Source organism: Natrix helvetica, assembly GCF_964273705.1.
Source record: "Natrix helvetica genome assembly, chromosome: 1".
Lineage (NCBI taxonomy): Eukaryota > Metazoa > Chordata > Lepidosauria > Squamata > Natricidae > Natrix > Natrix helvetica.
Window position 1 is genome coordinate 165,928,329 of NC_138548.1, and position 21,482 is coordinate 165,949,810.

General features: G+C 37.0%; 1 protein-coding gene across 2 annotated transcripts in view; it reads right to left on the minus strand.

Annotated features, from left to right (window-relative positions):
* Window positions 1-21,482, minus strand: part of ATF2 (activating transcription factor 2) — a 44,521-nt gene that overhangs the window by 10,988 nt on the left and 12,051 nt on the right. For both annotated transcript variants that reach the window (XM_081935444.1, XM_081935445.1), the window contains 8 exons: window positions 19,129-19,225; window positions 16,768-16,886; window positions 16,251-16,379; window positions 14,935-15,113; window positions 13,889-14,003; window positions 11,542-11,628; window positions 3,985-4,134; window positions 3,067-3,273 (listed from right to left, as the gene is read on the minus strand). In XM_081935444.1, the coding sequence (XP_081791570.1) occupies window positions 3,067-3,273; window positions 3,985-4,134; window positions 11,542-11,628; window positions 13,889-14,003; window positions 14,935-15,113; window positions 16,251-16,379; window positions 16,768-16,886; window positions 19,129-19,225 (1,083 nt within the window). The remainder of the gene's footprint in view (window positions 1-3,066; window positions 3,274-3,984; window positions 4,135-11,541; window positions 11,629-13,888; window positions 14,004-14,934; window positions 15,114-16,250; window positions 16,380-16,767; window positions 16,887-19,128; window positions 19,226-21,482) is intronic.

A 21,482-nucleotide genomic window follows, 5' to 3' on the forward strand; every position in this document is an offset into this window, starting at 1 on the left:
GCAGGAAAACAGTTGGCTCCTTATTGCAACGTAATTGTTGAAGGTAGGGAAAAGTAGTTTTATCAAGGTAGCGGTTTTGAGTGTCATGGGTACAAGCACAGATTGACTATAGTAAAGCCATTCATTAAACCAGCTGCCACACCACATATGGCCATCAGGTGATTTGACCTCAAATTGTCTTATCTGCTTATTCATTTTTTTTTCAGAATAAAACCTAGTCAATTCACTTGGCTGTTCATCTCAGCCTGGAAGCAAAACAAAAATGAATGAGATTTGTTAGAAAATACTCTTCCCATTAATTTAGTTAATATTTTTCACAGTGGCTGTAATGATCCAGGACTCTTGGCTCTGAAGAAGCTGCTAGAGCTGAATCAGTGGAATGGCAGCCTCATGGGGACACCAAGCCAGGGATCACCTGAAGCTGATCACACACAGGCCCTATCCAAACATACGGAGCAATCAATTGATGAGATATGGTCTCCATGCCCTTAGACTGTTGAGTAGAATGGAAACCATAGGAAAGATGCTTAATGAAATGCCTTGCCAAGCAAAGAGAGAATGATCCTATTAAAGATAGCTAGTTGCAGCCTCAATTAAAAATGAAATAAGTTTCTCTGTTGGAAGCAACCATCTGATTTGCTGCTCTGGTGTGTGAGTTCTGTGAATTCTGCTTGTGTAAAACAAACCCTGAAACTTTGACCTTTGGACTGGACGACAAATCTGGTTTTCTGAACTTTGGACTACTTTTCTTATTAACTTAACTATTCCAGACGACTGTCTTTCTCAGAGATTCGGTGCTGATTTACATTCCTCTCCTTGTGAGTTGTTTATCTACTCAGCTTTGAGTAAATTGCTTTTTTCACCTAGCAACTGTTCATGTTCGTGTTTGAAACTCAAAACAAAACAGTGGCAGATATGAATAACAAACTTTAACAGAACTGAAGAGTACAGTTAACTAATATTTTCTTTCTATTGTGAACTATATAAGCTACCCAAACGCATATTTAGAAGATCTAAATATGCATTTGGACAGACTATATAGTTGATATTTTCAAAGGGCCTCATTGTTAATTGGTTCTGGGAGGAATGACAAGTACTAAAAACAACAAGTACCAATTTTTCCCCATAAAGAATAATGTAAATAAATTTAATGCGTTTCCAAACCAAAGTCAAGGCTGCTACCTATCCCTGTCACCTGAAATGGGCCGAAAATGGGACAGGCAGAGGCGCGGAGGTGGAGATAGGCAGCAGCGGTGATCTCCGCAGCTTGGAACAGCTGAACAGTGGTCAATCCAATCAGTTGCTTGTGCTTTGCTGACCAGGTTGTTTGATGCAAGGAGGCAAATTGTTAGGAGGCAGAGGCCGGTGGGTGGGGGCTGACGGGTGGACAGGATTTCAGCAACATTTGCTCTATAAGGCACACAAGACATTTTCACCTACTTTTGGGGAGGGGGGGAGAGTGCGTCTTATAGACCGAAGAAGTTGGGATTTGGGCTATCTTGCCAGCATCTCTCTGTAAGTTCAGCATGCTATTATGCTGGGTTTTTTTTAAAGAATACAGGTAGTGCTCAACTTACAACCATTTGCTTAGTGAAGTTTCAACAGCATTTAAAAAGGTGACTTATGACCGTTTTCACATTTACGACCGCTGCAGAATCCCCATGGTTATGTGATCAAAATTCCGACATTTGGTAATTGGCCTGCATGTGTGATGGTTGCAGTGTCCCAGGGTTATGTGATCCCTTTTGCGACCAGATTCATTTAACAACTGTGTTACTAATTTAACTGCAGCGATTCTCTTAACCGTGGCACGAAAGGTCATAAAATGGGGAAAAGCTCACTTAACTGTCTTGCTTAGCAATGGAAATTTGGGGCTCAATTGTGGTTGGAAGTTGAGAACTACCTGTACAAGGTGCTTGAACATGAGTGCTCTTAACAATGGTTACTGTTTCTGTTATACTACTGTTATTATTGTGCGTTTCTCAACATGGATGATTGGTTTAGTCTGACAATTTTTTTCAGTCCAACTTATAGTATCACTTTCATAATGCCCAAAGAAATAAACTCCAAGGAATTATATTGAGTGTATATTTCAAGAAATATTTTCTTCTGTACCTTACAAAAATGATTACGTTAAAATCTCACGGTATAAAACACCACAAAAAAAATCTATACTGAAAGTATAAGTCAACTTATTACAGTCTAGTTTATCAATTAATGAGAAATAGAATAATAATCTTCTGAACAAAGTAGATGGGATCACTTTTCATGAGCCTAGCAATCAAAATGTGTAGAAAAAGATTATAACTGCCATTTCCCATCTTGTCCTCTTCTACCTGCCTTTGTAACGGAAAAAAGGAAATTGAAATGGTTGTCCAAACTGAGCAGGACACCAGTTGCTCATAGTTGTCTTCTGTAAAATTATGCTCAGCTACTTTACAGCCACTCCTTTCTTATCAACTGAGTTCCGTTCCAACCACCAGGTCATTAACCAAAATGGTTACTATGTGAACATGTGATACAAAGAGAGAGAGAAAGAGAGAGAGGGAGGGGTGGGTTTTGAAGATTACTGGTTGCTTCTGTCTTATTCGAATAAAGTTCTCGTACACCTACACCAGCATTATCACTCTGGCATGCATTTTTGCCAGGTATACAAAATTTGGTTGTCAATGTGCACATTGGTCAGAAAATTATTTTTTTTATTACTATCGTATTTGCAAATAGTCACTAATTGAGGTAATTTCTAAACAAGGGCTGGGTGTTTATTAGATTCAGGACATATAATTTTTATCAGTCAAAGGTTTTTGTTTAGTATCCATTGCTACCATTTCAAGTTGTACTGAAATAAAATATGTGAAGATTAGGCTGGATGCAAATTTCACTATGCCTAATACACCAGAACAAATCTATTGAGATCACTATTAGTTCAGATCACTAAGACAGATAAGCAACAGAGTGGCCCGTTTCTACATTTTTATGTCTATTGTTCAAAAATAATTACAATTTTTGATTGACTAAACTTCTTAATAAGAAAATGTAAAATTGCAAGTCAAAAAATGAAAATACCTGTAATTGACCATTTAGTGAGCTCAGGTCTTCTGCTTTTTTCTCCAAAGACTGGACCCAAACTTTTCTTTTTTGTCTGCATCTCGAAGCAGCTGCTCTGTTCCGCTCTAAGAATTTCCGTCTTTTTTCATCGGGATCTTCATTTGCTGCTCTTCTTCGCCGGCCTCCTGTATTTGGCGTTTGTGGTGCAGGCTGAGCAGGAGAGGCCTAGAGGTACCAGAGTATCACAGCTTGTTAGGGCAGATTCTGCATACTTTTTGATATCCACTATAAAGTTTAACATTTATTTTGTAAAGGTTCCAGGATTGTTACTAGTGACTCTGTTATTTGAATGTCATGTAAAATAACTGAAACTTATGAATGGGCATGCCTAAAACACTTAAAATATTGGACAATGTATGAAAGTAACGAAGTCACAGAAAATTTAAAAGTTGTCTACCCCAAAGTGAGAAGACAATTATTGTCTAATGTATAAAACTGTTTTCCAACGTAATAGTTACACAAAATCACAGTGGAATTAATTTTCATTCATTATCACCTTCGCCCCAAGACAATAATAAATTTAAAACAGTCCCTTTTAATAATTTAAACAATACAGTCAAAAGATGAAACAGAGATACAATAATTAATGTTTAACAATGATAAATGCAACATTGCACTTACAATGGTGATAAATGCAGTGAAAAGCAGGTAAATTTAAGTTAAGTCACTAAGTCCATCTTCATTTCTGCACCATGAGTACATATTCAACCATCTTACTTGTTTGTAATTTAGTTGCCATATACTCTGTCCTCTCCTTTTATCTAATTATACCAAGATGAATTGGTCTCCTCTCCATATGTTTATGACATAAAGCATAAAAGAATGGTTAAGAAATTTTTCATGTTAGTAAACTCCGTCAGATGCTAGGTTTCCTACCGGTGTTTCAGTAGTAGACGTGGCGGGCTGTTGTAGCGATTGTGGTCGTGCTTCCTCTGACTGAGTTCGAACTAGTCCACTTGTTTGTCCCTTAGTAGTATCTCCATTTGTTACCTGAGAATGCTGCTGGGTCAAAGCAGCTTTTAATCTCTAAAGAGAGAGAGACAAAACCCATACACACTCCATTTACTCAATGATGAATGATGCCCTGCAACAGAAGGCGTAATCAGCAATAAAAAAAAAAGTATTGTTATGTATACCTACAATTTTATCCAATTACTATTATAACTTGCTGCCACATTCCAGAGATTTTCATAAGGTCACCGAATTCCCCAAATGGGCTTTTCTAAGATCAGAGACTCTGATTAAAAAGCCCTCATATGTAAGCAGAATTCTTTTCACTCAGCATTGCATACAACCCATAAACTGCCTCCTACCAACCATTCTGCCAGTGGTATCTTAACCTTAAGATAATGTACACGTATCCATAATCATATTACAAATTACGTTACGGCGTAACAGGCTTACTTGAGACCTCTTACTAAATTTAGTAAACTTAACAGAGGTCTCCATCACTATATTGCACTAGAGATATAGAAATATATTGGCAGAGCAAAATCAAACACAGAATTAGTAAGGCTAAAGTGCACAGATATACACTCAAAATGGACTTATAGCTCCTGCTAAAAAAGCAGGTAGCAGCTGTGGCTAGGAGGGTCTTTGCGTGCATCTCTGGGTTGTGCACCCACTGAACACAATCCTGCACTGGGAGGTGTTGTGAAGTCACTGATGGCCTTGTGACCCCTTGATTGGATAACTGCAATGTGTATATATATATATATACTGTGTTTCCCAAAAAATAAGACAGGGTTTTATTTTCTTTTGTCACCCAAAATATGGCCTGGGCCTTATTATCTGGGTGGGGTGGGGCTTATTGTTTTGGGGTTGCTGGGCAGCTGCTCTGCTGTGAGCGGGCTCCCGAACAGCCGGACACAGCCTCAGGGGCAAAAGGTTGTGTTGCGCTGTTGCAGAAGCGCAACACGGCAACCATGAAATGATCACACTCACAAGCAGCCACCCGGCAATCCCCCTCTCCAGTCGGGCAGAGCACCACTCACTGACCTAGCAGTATCTCGAAGGTGCCAAACCGCCTTTGCCCCCTCCGGTTCCCATGGCTTGGCACCTTCAGGATATGGTGATGAGTGGCGCTCTGCCTGGCCAGAGGAAGAGGGGTTGTTCAAGGGGCTTATTTTCAAGGGAGGGCTTATAGTTTTGCCCACCCCAAAAATCTGGCATGGCCTTATTTTCAGGACATGTCATATTTTCGGGGAAACGTGGTATATATTCTCTATTGTTTTATTATGCACTTATGATGTACATTGCCCAGTGCCACTGGTTGGGATGGGCGGCTGTAGAAAATAAACAACTGCACAAACAAAATACATTTGCAATATATCTGAAATATTAACTGCTATTTAACAGTAAACAATAAAGGTGCTTGCAAAAAAATGCCTCTATCCTTGAAAATAAATCCCTATTACATCTGCCTGAATTGGCTGCACTAGATCACTCCATCATGAGTTCAAAGAAACAGTATTATTGTAAAAACAATTTATGAAAAAGTCAGATCCATATTTCATATCTGCCACAAAACCTCATCAGAGTAATAACCTTCCTTCTCCTGGGTGTTATCTTACCATCTGCTACTCTATTACTTATCTTTATTTTGCAACTAATTAACAGCATAATCTTCTCAATTCAGCAAGTTAATTATCATTATTGTGGTCTTTGCAGCATCATCAGTCCTCATGAAGTCTTTTCTCCCCCTCCCTCTCCGAGAATGTATAAAAATGAACTTAAGAAAGGGTCTGCTTCTTTACAGCAGGCTCATTAGGGGTTTGCTGATTAGCTTGGCATGCAGAGAGGCAGGTCAGAAGAATTCCACTGAATATAAGGTCCCATGTGGAGCTTAACTAACTTAATGTGAGTTTCTGAACATTTGCCAAGCTACCCTCTGTCAATTCTCTGTAGTAACCCCTGCAGAAAACCTACAGGCTACCCACTATATGTCAGGTATTTCTCAGTTTGCCACAAGACATTGCAGAGTTCCGGGGAATGCCACTTAAGAAGAAAAATGTTTTTCTATCACAATAATTCTAATTAAGATTTGTTACCTCTTTCTTTTCCACAATAAATGTTAACTCTTCATTTGCTACAATTCTGATATTTCAGAAACTATGATTATCTTTCATAACTCATTTGAGGACATCTGTATATTATTACTTCTAAAGCACCATCATTTTAGGCAGAGGTGGATTTCACATAATTTTACCACTGGTTTGCGGCGCAACAAAAAATGTGATTACATGTATGGCCTTCTGCGCTTGTGCTTTGCTTGCGCGGCTGAGAAAACGTTGCTAAATAGGACAGCATAGCATTGGGGGGGGGGTGTAGGCCCACTCAGAAGTCACCACTACTGGTTTGTCTGAATCGGTCTGAACCGACTGAATACCACCAATGATTTTAGGTGGCAATTTTAAAAACTTAAATGCATGGTATATCAAGGAGTTTACAGTATAAAATTTAAAAGCTTTTATATTTGTCCAGGCTTAGTTACAATATTCAGCATAGTTGCTAATACTTTCTAATTTTACATATTTCTACTTAAAAATATAGATTTATCCCTACGCTAATACCAGTGTTCAGGATCTTCCAGTGTGCAATTATCTAAATGTAAACAGGCAGTGGTAGGTTGCTAGCTGGTTTACTACTTCTGCATTGGCCGAGCAGGTGGCCGGAGCCTCCCGCCACCACCACTACCGGTTCAGCCAAACTGGGCAGAACCAGGAGCAACCAACCTCTGTAAACAGGTTTCTATAAGATTTACCCATAACATATTTTATTAAATGAGAAATATTTTGAAATATTAATCTTTTCTAAATTCAAGGGACAACTCTAAAGTGGCACAAATGTTTTAGTGGCAATTTTTTGCATTAGGTTTTCATTGTAATATTAATATTAAATTTTCAAGTAGCAAGAGCTGCTAAACTAAAAAAAAATCTAAAGCTGCTACAAGTTTATTATTAAAACTAATATTCTATAGTTTCCTAAAGTTCTTGCCAATGTTAAAACCTAATTTAACTTGACACATCTGATTTATATTTATATTTCCTCTTGCATCCTAATAGAGTTAATCTAATAAGATCAAGCTAGCTAATAACAAAGTAAAAATGTTAAACAGGAAAGGGCAGAATAAAAATAACACTTAAAATATTTAAACATACAATAAATATAGCATTACACTCAAGCAAGATAAACCTTGTACGGTTCAAAAAGGCAAAATGGTCTTTTATTAGTTTTAAAAAATTCAAAACAGTTCACTGATAAAATGTGTCTTAATTCCTTAAATTGGAGAAAATGGGAAGCAAAGTGGGAACTCAATTTTTGTAATAATGCAGAAGAAGATTTTCTCCCATATACACTTATAGAGAGCTACCCTTAAAGGGGCCTCAGTTATAAATTTAATAATCCAGATAACCTTGTGTAATAACAGGCCTTATTTTCAATAATCAGGTTATAAACTGTTAGGAAACAAGAACAGCTTTTTGTGTTTGAAAAACAAGTGAGAACCAGTATTAGTTTTTCACCATTATGTGAAGCTTTCATGAAGCTGCATCTGTGAAAAATTCAGTGCAAGGCCTTTTCATGTCTTCTTCACTGAAGACACTTGTGCTGGGATTACAATTGAAGTCCAGCCATTTCCAGCTTTGGAAACGTTGACAGCAAAACTGTCTTCTGAGCACTAAGAGCAGGAGTCATACTTCCAAATGGTTTGCACATCCCTTCTAATTAAGGCCAGTGTGTTAATGCTGAACTCTGATCACAGCAGAACCAGTTGGATCACAGCTGGGCAACAATACTCTTTGCCAAAACTGATGGCTGAGCATTTAACAAAAAGACTGGATTCAGGGGCATTCCCAATTCAACTCATTATTTACAGACTCCACAAATGTCTTCATGTATAGTAATAAAGCTTTAGTGTCAACATTTTAAATTTCCCCCCACTTAACTAAACCAAAAAGGGAAAAAATTGAATTGAGATATTTAAGCTGCAATGAATAATCTCTAGAGTATCATCCTAGCAGTCATAGATTTGATCAATTCATGCTTTGATAAAAAGTTCCTTAAACTTTGGCAGAAATTTAGACCAGCTTATGAGAAGAATGGGGAAAAAAACCAGTAAACTGGGCTTTGGAAAAGTATTCCAACTGGTAGGCAGGATTGCTCTGGCAGCCTTTTTGGACGCGACATCATGGCTTATTTTTGTTTTTAATTCTGTACACTTCAAGCTTCATAAAATATAAATTCCTGTAACGTTTCTTTTTTAAAAAACAGCACTCTGATTGGATATTTATACATCTGAGAACTGTTGCATAGAATACAAAAATATTTTGAAGATTTAATAGGAAATTATTCTGAATTAGGACAATTGTACAATCTATATTTCTAAAAGTATTCTCTGCACACTTCTTTTACACCAAAATGCTCAATTCAAATATAGGGATTTTTTTTCTAAAAATATACATACAATCAAGCATTATTTATCACATATGGTAATTAATTGCCATTAATTTAATTAGTCAGTTTTGAATAATATACAATATTCAAGTTCATGAAATTCTGATGAAGAAAGCAGGGCAGCAAATAAGATTCAACACCTTGTTTTGACTAAGTACAGCTGAAATAATCACAAGTTACACATTCAGTCACTATTGAGTATTTATTCTTCCCAAGAACAGCTTTGTGAGAAAGAACAGTGAATGATACTATTTTAATAAGGAAGCATACTAGTATTAGGCTACTTTTTTGACTACCAGGCCTAAAAACCATTTACTTTATAACATTATTTCAGGAAATATCACAGTTTGAATATACTTGGATGTGTGAGTGATGATTATAATAAATATACCAGCACACGTATTGACAAACATTTAATTCAAGTTTGAAAAAAGGTACAGATAGTCCTTGACTTATGACCACAATGGAGCCCAACTCAATTGTTGTTACATGAGACTTTAAGTAAGTTCTGCCTCATTTTATTTTATTACCTTTCTTGCTACAGCTGTTAAGTGAATCATTGCAGTTATTAAGTTAGCAACACTGTTCTTAAGTACTCTGGTTCCCCTAATGACTTTCCTAATCTGAAGGTCACAAAAAGTGATCACATGTCCCCAGGATGCTGCAACTGTCATAAATATGAGTCAGTTGCCAAGTGTCCGAATTTTGATCCTGTAACCAAGGAGATGTTGCAATGGTTGTAAATGTGAAAAATGGCCATAAGTCACTTTTTTCAGTGCTGTTGTAACTTTGAACAGTCACTAAAAGAATGGTTATAAGGCAAGGACTATCTGTATATTGACCTTTCTTAGAAGCTTAGTCCTCAACATGCTAGTTTAAATTCTTTTATCCCATTTTGAATGTTCTTCTCACCTAAGTTTCTTGGTTTGTGTGGATGTGCGTTCTTTTTCAAATCAGGCAGAATCTAGAAGTATACTAATGGCCTCTCTGCTGTTTGTGTGTTGCGTAATTAGTCCTGTTATATAAGAGAACACACCTACTATTGTTACTATTATAGGTAAGTAGGAACGTAAACAAAATGCACTGGTAAACAGTACTCCTAGTCAAGACATTTTATTCCCTTGCTTCCCACTTTTTAATATTCTGAAGTCTTATGTTGTTAATATTCATCTTCTTCACTCTTAGCATTTTTAAATATAAATCTGCATACATATTTTCAAACCTGCTGATTATCTTTCCTCTTGTGTATGGCCTGTGTTGATTGGGCTACAAGAAACAAAGAACTATAATTGCTTATCATTATACATGCAATATAGACAATTAAAAATTACAATAAAATAATTTATGCACTATGTGAAGTTAAGTAACAAAGGTTTGAATTATAACTTCAAAGGAACATGACTTTCTAGTTTCTCATGAATAATTTCATTTTTGTAAGTACAGTAGACTACTAACTGTAGTCACATTGGCTACTCTGAAATTATATGGCTACCATTAAATTTTGCAGGAATCCCATCCACTTTGATCATTTCCAAATATAATACCTGCGGTATTATAATCAAGTAATCAGTTCATTCAATCTCTAAAAGTAATAATGAACATCAAAGTTTAGGAAAAGAATCAGTTATTCTGCAAACTATGTTTACAAAACATAGAAACAATGGAATTCAATGCTATCAAGGGTGATGATGGCCACTACTTTCAAAATTCTTAAAAGGAGAATCGTGCTATCAATGACCACAAGTCTTAAAAGATTCAGAATGCCTTAAATACCAACTACAGCAAAGAAATAAGAGCAAAGAAAGTGTATTGCCCTCCAGTCCATATTTGTCCTTTTCCTGACTGCATGTAGGCACTCATAACTCTAACCTAGCAGGCACTTACGTTTAAACTATATATATTCATGCAGCTGAGAAAAAACAGAAACTACAATATATTTTACCTCAAGTTATACAAATGTTGAGCTGGTCATGGAATTATTTGAGTTGAATTTGAATTTATTGCAGTCACTCACCAATGCACACTAACAAAAATAGATAAGAATTAACACTTTCTACACTAAAAACAAATAACAATAAAATGAACTCACAACAATGAATTGCTAAATCATTGCCTCAACTGTAATTTTAATTTTTAAACTAGCAATTTTTCAGCCACAGTGGTTGATAAAATTATTATTTTTATCAGGAATTTTGAGGGGGCTACATTAATTTTCTCCAAATGATATAAATTACAATACAATATTATATTTAAATATGTAAATTGTGATCCAGTTTTCATGTTTCCATCAACAAAATGTGAAAAATCATTTGAATGGGATTCAGTGTTTGGACAAATCAACCCTCAACTGGGGGGAGGGGGGAATGTTAATTCACCTTGGACTGTCAACAGGTCAGTTTGTTCTATGTTTCACTAATGTGTTTTAATGCCTGGAATTTTTCTTTAAATCTTCTACCTATGTCCCAAAGGTGCTTTTTCAAGTGGCACCTGGACTTTCTGGTTTTTCTTTGAAGACATTTTGCTTCTTATCCAAGAAGCTTTTTCAGCCCTGGATAAGAAGCGAAATGTCTTCAAAGAAAAACCAGAAAGTCCAGTTGCTTCTTGAAAAAGTGGGACAACCATGACCTGTATGACTGAGAATCTCCATAGACATCTTCTACCTGCATTAGCTAATAAAGCAGCCAATAGAGGTTCTCTCCCTTCTGCTACGGTCTGAAATTAATGAAGGAAAAGAAGATGTGAAGGAGAATCAAGTTGCTAATTGTTTAAAATGTCTTGTTTTCTGAAATTAAAAAAAAAACCCTGCATAACATAAAGGCTCCCTCAGAACTCTCATTTCACTGGAGGTAAAAACAGACCTGTCAATGATTTACAAATCAGAAAGTACCAGAAGACTTCAAATCAAAACATAATCAGCTTTGTGCTGATTATTAGTATTTACATACAATTTTATGTCTGAGAAAATGATGCAGCACCTACCAATTTTGCCTCTGACTGCACCGGTTGTGGAGATGAGGGTCCTGGAATTCCTGGGATACTAGGCACCATGGTAACGGGTCTGACAAGCTGTCCAAGAGAGTCTGAGTTAAGACCAAATACAAACAAACTCTACTTCATAAGCAATTAGGATTTTCTGCCTGTGTGAATGAATGAACATCCCCTTACTTTAACTACTGTGTTTCCCCGAAAATAAGACAGGGTCTTATTTTCTTTTGACCCTCCAAATAAGGGGTTGGCCTTATTTTTGGGGAGGTCTTATTATTTTTCAGGTGCCGGAAGCAGCAAGCCCATCAGCCCCACCCTCTCCGTCCCACCACCTGCTTGCCTGCGGCCACAATGATCCAAGTTCTCCTTGGCCTTTGACTGCCCTGCTTGCTGGCCGCGGAACAGCTGACTGTGCTGCTCTGGCCTCACGGGGGAGGTGCTCTTCCTGGCAGAACGAACAAAAACACATACACACACACTCCCTCTCCAACGCAGCCACATCCCTTCACTAACTTGCTTTCCAGCTCCATTCTCCGCTCCATGTGCAGGAGAAGAAAAGTAGACTGTGTGCCTATGGTAAAAAAAATACCAGAAAATACCTTCCAAATTCTTGCAAAAAAAAAAAAAAAAAGATCTCGTGAAGTTGGGAGTAGTCCCACAAACTACTTTTCTTGCCCTGCATGTGGCGGTGGAGAATGGAGCAGGAAAGCAGGTTAGCAGAGGGATGTGGCTGGCTTGGGGGGGGGGGGGGGAGGATTTCTCTCTCACACACACCCACACACCATCCTTTCCTTGGGAACTCTGCACAGACGCAGAGACGGCTTCGGATAGAGTATTTGGGGGATGTGCGTCTGCGCTGAGATCCCAAGGAAAGAACGATTGCCAGGAAAAGGGGGGGGGGGATTTTGCCTCTTATCCTGTTCTGAGTCTATGCTGAGCTTCAGAACAGGGTAAGAGAAAGTAAAATCCCCCCTCCCCATTTTCAAGCGGTTTGCAAAAACGCCCTATTCCATGCCTTCAATCTTGCAATCCTGGATAATATGAAGGATCAGAATGGAGTGTTTTTGCAAACGCTTGAAAATGGGAAGGGGGGGATTTTGTCTCTTATCTTGTTTTCAGTCTGTGCTGACCTTCAGAACAAGGTGAGAGGCAGGAATATCCTCCTCCATGTTTTCAAGCCGTTTGCAAAAATGCCCCATTTCGAGCCTTCAATCTGAATATGCAGGTGAGAAGCGACCTCTTATAGGCATGGAAATCCATACACTTGGGGACATCGGAAGAAGCCCTGTGAGGAGACGCTGCTGCCGAAGTGCACGAAATCTCCCCCTACCACCACCTGCAGATCGTCCTTTCAAAGAGGAGTTTCACCAGGACGAAGAGGTGGATGAAGGTGGTGTTTGTGTTGCCTTCATCCTGGTGAAACTCCTCTTTAAAAGGACGATCTACAGGGATTTCCTACACATCAGCAGCGGTGTCTCCTCGCAGGGCTTCTTCCGATGTCCCGGGTGTACTGATTTCCATGCCTTCTTTTTCTGTTCCGTGGACGGAATTGCGAGCTGTGACTGTTACTGTTATGTAAGGAGGGCATGAGGCATTCGGGTTGTGTTGCTTGGCCTCCTACTTCTTTTGCAGCTGCAATTGGCTGCAAAAGCGACTGGCGTTTGCTGGAGGCAGAGGCCTGAGCGGCACCTGCGAATCAGCTGTTTGTGAATGAAGCTTCCCAGCTGATCCGATTAAGAGGCCAAGAAGCCCTGAGGTGACCGGGGAAGGGAAGGACTACCCCCTGTTCTGGCTAAACCCACCCCTTCACTAGCGCTTATTTTTGGGGGTTTATATTTTTGCCCACCACAAAAATCTGGCATGGCCTTAGTTTCAGGACATGTTATATTTTCGGGGAAACACGGTACACCACAAAGCTGTTCTATCTCAATGAGATTATTAAGATTTGACTCAGAGGATCTTTAATCCTATCTGCTGATACTAGGTAGGTAGGTATCCAGGAAGAAGAACCCCTACCAAGGGCAGTAGTCTGTTTGGGAAATAACCTTTCCAGACATGTTTATTTATTTATTTAAAATCAAATGTGTGTGCTGATGCCTTGTGGTGGCTAAAGAGATTACAAAAATACAATAAAGTATAAAAAATCGTAACAGTAAAAGCCACTGGATCCTGATTTAGATCTAATTTCAGTTTTCCAGTATTAGTACAGTCTAATTATGTACTCCTCTCCCACCATCCTTTTTGGTTTTGCCAGAGACACATATGTTCCCAGTATAAGGACTGGATGAGAGGGACTTGTCCAAACTTTGAAGGAAGGTATTACATCATGCAGTAGACTTACTGGAACTGCAGTTGGTACGTGCACATTAGAATTTGTGATTGAAGCAGGAATAGCAACAGGCATGGTTTGTCCATTAGGAAGATGCAACAAAAGGGGAAAAGGGCCTGGCACCGGTCTAAGAAAAGAAGAAAAAATAATTATAGCACGTATAGTAGAAAGAATATTGCAAATTTTAATAGTCCTCTAAAAAAGTCTAGGGTGCTGAAATATTTTCTACTCATCTCCAATGTTAGATTAATTTTAATTTGTAGTTTTGATTCTCCTTTCTACCACGAGGAAAAAAATGTCATGAAGTTTTTTAAAATTTTTTGACCACAGATAAAATTTAATTTTATTTCATAAATATTTGCAACAATCCTATCCAATTATGGAAATTATTAAAATACACAGTTTTTTATTTTAAAAAATCATAGATATACTCATCCTATGGGTTTCACCATTACAGCAGTTTGAGATTTGTTTGGGGATCATTGCTATTGGTCATAAATTATAAATAGTTTATGGAAGACTGTAACATTATCTGATGGTTTTGTAGATGGTGGGGTTAGTGGGGCCTTTCAGAACTGGAATGTCATTATAAAGAAGCAGAAGCAGAAGAAGAGGAGGAAGAAACAATCTGATCCAGCTAAAAGTTACTGCAACCTGAATTAGTCCTTCGGTTTGCAAAAAAGACCAAGAACCATTAATGGAAGAAGAAATGCTTTTATCAATTCCTCTCTTCCATCAAAATACAACTAACACATCAAATTTCCAGATGGCGCCCACAAAAAATGGAGGAATCAATGAAAATATTTTAAGAGAGGAACTCTGGAGATACGCCAGAGCTATTATGACTTACAAAACAAACATCACCATTTGTTTCCATCATCCCCCACCCCTTTTAGTCATATATAAAGTACAAAATTAAATAAAACTGACAGTTTTTATTAGAAAAATCTGGATTATTGTCCTTGCCATTTTATTGAATTCGTTGAAGCTTATACCAGCAGTTGTGAGGACATATTTACAATAGATAAGAACATGTTAGTTATCTATTTAACACTTACACTATTGGCCTATTGGAAGATGGAGCTTGTGTTATGACAGTGCTAGATGTTGGTGAAGGTATGGCTTGCTGAATAATGACACTTGAGTCAGAACTTGCAAGCAACACATTAGGAACCTGTAGAGAAGCTGGGCGTACAATTGTGGAAGTAGGCTGGGCAGTTTGCTGCAGACACAGTTCCTGCAAGAAACATGAAAGCTTCTCAATTTCCCAAGCCTCATTAAGGTAAAGATAATCAGAATTCTTTCATTATATTTAGATTTCTCTTAACTTTTTCTCAAAAATGTTTAAACCCCTCAAATTCTTTTAGTTGCAACTTACTACCGTTTCTTACATTAAGAACTACCACATGGATCTGGAATAGGCAACCCGCAGTCCTAAGGCCACATGCAACCCTTGGCCCGATTTCATGCAACCCTCAGCCTAATTTCAAAAGTTCTTCACAACTGATCAGTTCAGACCCCTGGCAAGAATGATCTGTCCCTTCCCCAGCAGATTGCTGTGAGAAAAGAAAGAGAGAAAGGAAAAAATAGCGTCAGAAAGAGATTATGAAAGAAAAAGTATGAGAAAAAAAGAGGAATTCTAGAAAGAGATTAAATGGGTCAATCAGTTCACTTTTGCTCTGGTTCTCTCTCCATGACCTGCTTCTGCCTCACCTATCGCTGCCAATGCCAATGAAATTCCCAACACATTACAACTAAACGTATGTCACTTTCATCTTCCCAAAATAGAACACCCACCCCAGCAGATATTATCTGGTCAAGACTACGAGCAAAGACAATATTCTGCAAACATGTTGTTATCAATGTTTGAGAGGGGTCTTTTTTTCCTCACACTTGGTAAGTGTCTCTACATCACTTAAATTTAAATTGTTTTTATCAGATTTTAGTAATAATTTGTGTCTGGAACACTGCACTTTGACATGGCCCAAAGCCTAATCAATAAAGTAAAGTAAGTAAGCTTATCACTTAAATGTGTAATACCGGTATGGATTCTTGATATGGATTAGGTTTGCGTGCCTAGTCCATTTAAGATACATATTGTGTAAAGATTGTGTTTGCATCTCAAACATTGCTATACTGACTTTTAATAACTATACAGGCTAATAAAACTGCATTTCTGTGCTTCAAAAACGAGACCTTGAAAAATTTAATTTTAATGTAATGTTTACATTAATGTGGGTTTAATTTGCCCTATATGAGGAATACAGATTTGCAGATGAAGTTTAGCAGAATATTTAGGATCTTACAATTATCTTAGATTTACTGGTAATATCCATAGAAATACTGTATATTTGAAGTATAAAAAACCTCTGACCTTCTCGTCACTGGTCGTAGACTCTGGATGAGGTAAGGGACTATCTTGGTGAGTTGTTTCAACCACTGAAGGCTCTTCAATTTTATTTCTTATAATTGGTGTTGCAAGAGGTGATAAATCTAGAGGCATCTGTAACAATTAATGGCAAAGATAAATTTTAAAACCTGCAAAATATAAATGTCTCTTTAAAGAACAGGGAATTCACAATAATGGCAATGTAGTAGCCAAAAATATGATTTCTTAGTTAGAAGGTATCTATTGCTAATATTAACTTAATATAAAGTGATATCTTTGAAATTCAATCTTAGGAAAAACAACAGTGTCGATTTATAAATGGAATGTAGAACTACAAAAAGCCTGTTAAGAGCTTTGTCTTTCAAGTACAGTAATATTGAATTAAAATAACATTTTTATGCTCATCCTCATTTTGTTAATGCAAAATTTCTAGCTGCAGGCAGAATTCAAGTAATCAATACTTCCTAAAGTGATATAGTTTTAATCCGCTACATTTACATACTTTTTTAATATCATCTTCAGACGCTTTTTTGAATTCATTTTCAAAAGGACTTGCTAGTTCATTGAATAAACCCACTTCTTCACAATTCTTTAAAAATCGAGTTGGCGTTGGAGTTTGATCTGAGATTAAAAGGGAAATATATGATTTTACCCCCTAATATAAAGGCATACATGTTTGGCAATAAAATCAATATTATTAATATCATGTGCACTTTATAAAATTAATATGTTCAATCAAGAGCACAGTAAGAACAAAGTTGACATCTTGTTCTTAATGTCACCGTAATTTGTTTTAACAACATTACTGAACATTCAAACATCATAGTTAAAAATATGAACATTTGATTTGTAGAAATTCAGGACAACCTATATAAGGAAGAATAGAGATACATTTTTGTATTTGAAGATGTGCTTTATCCATTACTTTGCTCATGGGGTTTAGAAAAAGCAAATACTGCACTGGAATCTCAAAATCAAATGTAACACAGAATTAAATGTTTGCTTCTCCAAAATATCATAAAATTCAACTTATTTGAAAGTAGTCTTTCATCTTAAAAATTATATCTGAGCAGTTAAAGTGAAAAAGTCAGGTATTAAGAAAAAAAATATCTTGTATGAGAAGGAGTGGCAGAACATGGGGGAGGAGTCAAAAGAGAAGTCACCTAAAGTCTCTATGTAGGCACATGCAGACTAACTCTTGTATATCTCTTGAATTCCATTGACCCTTATCTAAAGCCAAGAAAGGCTAATGGTTAGTGGAGCAGTTTCCTGGGCATAGGCGTGATTAGTAATAAATCAGTTTAATTGGAACTTCATGTGTGGTCCTGATCTTTTGTGCCTGACATCTCTTCACCTAATGTTGAGGAACAGTATCTTTCTATTCAAAATAAATAAAAAGGGAGAGAATGATAGAAACTTTTAAAAAACACAATCAGTACAAATTTTAATTTTCACCACCACTGCAGAATATAAATACCCTAAAACTCACAATTAATTTTGTACTGATGATAATGATAACATGGGATATTGGCGAGACCCAGATTTGAAGAACAAAATAATCAGAGGGTGGAGGAGCACTCATCAGAATACCTTAAAATATATTGTTCTCCAGATTGTATATCACTTCCAGTCAGCAGCACACAATCCTTCAAACACAACAGTGTTTAAAGTATTCCCAAGATACATGTGCCCCCACATCGTCCAAATCTCATTTTGTTCTTTGACTCTTATATCTAACAGTTAAAATAATTGAGAGTCAGAGATAGGACGATAACATTTAGGAAGCTATGTTAGTATTTCATTGGGGGATAGTTCATGCAATTGCAATTAAATATCTTCATGGGGCAAAAGAAGAAAATAATCTACATAATAGCTAAATCGTAACATTATAGAATTATTTTGCTGTAAAAGCTATGGTCTACCTTTCATACAGGATTTGTGTATGCATTTATTAAGATTACCTTTGGAAGATAACATTACATGTAATTCTGTTGTATTCCATACAGTACCATGACATAAAATGCATGTGAATCAGATCTATACAAGCAATAATTTCCAAACAACATAATAACCTATGTCCTGGATCACACATTACATTGAGCCATACATTAATCATGATTTGTAACCCCTATGGATCAAATCATATAACATGACAATCCAAATCCAAACAAACCATATTCTGGCTTAATGCAATGTGAACACAGTCAATGCATCATTTTGGAATGTAAGCATTGTTTTGATTACAAAATAGAGATTTTTTTTTAAAAAAAACATCCTAATTCTGTTTACTGTGTCATGCTAAAATTTTTGTTGTTCAGACCCTTTTCCATTTTTTTTATAAACCTTTTTGTTCAAAAGCAAAAATGGAAAGATTTAAAAGAAGATTTTACCACAAGGGAAAAGACCATCAAAGATATAAAGAGATTAAGCAAGAGTACATTCAATCAATTAAACTTTATTTTTAAAGCTTCTTTATAAGATATAATTAAGATCAGTAAAAATGTAAGAAACATAACAAGTTATCTCATAGCAACATGTACAGATGACTTTGACAAAAAATATATTGTGTGGATATGCATTCTCTGTATCTACAATAAATTGCTAGATGTTACTTCTCACAACAATTTTGTGAAGTTTTGTATTTTAGACTGCTCTTAATTACTAAGGCTGAATCATATATAGCCAGTAGATTGTTATTAATTTATCAACCAATCAATGTTAAGGAAAAGGTCAATACAAGACATAACTGCATTTTATTTGTAAAAAAAAACAAAGAAACTCTGACAGAATCTCAAAGCATATACAGAAAATACACAAAATCTGGACACGTTCCACGAGTTGGATTAATGAAAGATATACTAACCAGCTACAATGACACTGTCATTACGAGCTGGACCGAATTTCAATGTCATCTCATGTTTATGTTTATGGACAGCCAAATGATCCTCGTTGGTAAAACGCTGTGACAAGAAGTTTTAAAGTACAGTTATAAATTTGAATTATGACTAAACAGTGGGAATAATTTTCTGAATGGGTTACAAACCATTTGTAATGAAAAAGCTGATTGATTTTTGTTTAATTAAAAGGTTGATACAATTACGTACTTCTAAATTTGTTTTTTTTATTGACCATTCTCTTGAATATTTAAGTAGCATCATCATAAGTAACAAATGATACATATCACTCTACTTAAATACAAATTTTGACACACAATAATTCAGAGTTTTAACCACTATGATAAATTGCAAATATGAAGGACCTGCAACAGGCAGAAAGCCTTTATCCTGTAAGACTTCCTTCCTTCTCCTTTCCTTTATTCTGCCACTCACCTAGGAATCCTATAGTTCAGGAATGTCGAGGGCTGGATGAGCATTACAGTTTTCTGCAGAGTGGGGTGCGGAGCGGCAGGACGGATGCCTCCTGCAGCATCCTGTTGGCCAAAATGGGGCATAGAGAGGTCTGCGTGTGGCCCCCCTGTGCCTCATTTTCCCCCTCCATGGCCTCCTGCAGCAGTCTGCCAGCTGTTTTGGGGCCTGTTTTCAGCCAGCAGAGTGCTGCAGGAGACAATGAAAATGAGGTGAAAATGAGGCACGGAAACCCCCCCCCCCCCACGCAACCCATTTTAGCCACCAGAGGCAGGTCGGATTTAAGCACCTCACGGACCAGATTTGGCCCGCGGACCTTGAATTTGACACCCCTGCTCTAGTTCAACTCCAGAAAAATCAGGAATAAAAAAATAGATTGAAAATACATATTAAAAATTGCCTTATTTCTCTGTGCTCTGTTTTCCTTGATACAACTTTGCCATTAGATTCTATCCAATTGTCAGTAATTGTTGGGCACAATTAAATGGAAATTACAAAGAATAGATCATTTCTGTGCCAAATTCCCCAACTGCTGTTTGCATATAAGACTTAGCTTAACATGCATTCTAGTGATGGTGTATAAGCTTCCAGCACATACTGGCATTTCTTAGAATAAGACTTTGAAATTATTCAAAACTAAAATTTGATATGTTATAGATCACACATCAGGATATAGTCTGCTTCATTTAATACTACTGAACATATCAGTTAAAGCTCTTGGAATATTAGATTATTATATCTACCTATTTGCATAAGTCTGAGCCATGCTCCTGCCCACCTAGTAATTCAAAAGCATGCAAATGTGTTTGGATAAATAGGTACCACTTTGGCAGGAAGGTAACAGCATTATATGCTCTTTGTCGTATAGTCATGCTGTCCACATGACCATGGAAATTGTCTTCGGACAACTCTGGTTCCTTGGCTAAGAAACAGAGATGACCACTGCCCCCTAGAATCAGATATGACTGGATGGGGAAATCTTTACCTTTTTAATAAGCTATGACTATTTCTGAATTTTCATCCTAAGATTCCTAAACATTTTCTCTTCCTTGTCTCTTTCTATGATACTGGATAGAGATAAGATATCTATGACATTGGATCATTAACCTATACCATTTTTAAAAGGGAGATGGCTTTTTTGGTCATTTGTTGGAAAATGTGATAGCAACGATGCTTTGCAAACTCAGAAGTGTAACAGTGTGCACTGGCGGTCAACCACTCAGCCATTTTAATATTATGTTGGGGAAGGAATTAGTAGCTTCTGCCTAACGAAAAATAAAATTGTAGTACAGGTGAAACTCGAAAAATTAGAATATCGTGCAAAAGTTCATTTATTTCAGTAATGCAACTTAAGAGGTGAAACTAATATGTGAGATAGATTCATTACATGCAAAGCAAGATAGTTCAAGCCATGATTTGTCATAATTATGATGATTATGGTTTACAGCTCATGAAAACCCCAAATCCACAATCTCAGAAAATTAGAATATTGTGAAAAGGTGCAATATTCTAGGCTCAAAGTGTCCCACTCTAATCAGCTAATTAAGCCATAACACCTGCAAAGGGTTCCTGAGCCTTTAAATGGTCTCTCAGTCTGGTTCAGTAGGAATCAGAAGCATGGGAAAGACTGCTGACCTGACAGCTGTGCAGAAAACCAACATTAACACCCTCCGTAAGAAGGGAAAGCCTCAAAAGGCAATTGCAAAAGAAGTTGGATGTTCCCAAAGTGCTGTATCAAAGCACATTAATAGAAAGTTATGTAGAAGGGGAAAGTGTGGAAGAAAAAGGTGCACAAGCAGCAGGGATGACCGCAGCCTGGAGAGGATTGTCAGGAAAAGGCCATTCAAAAGTG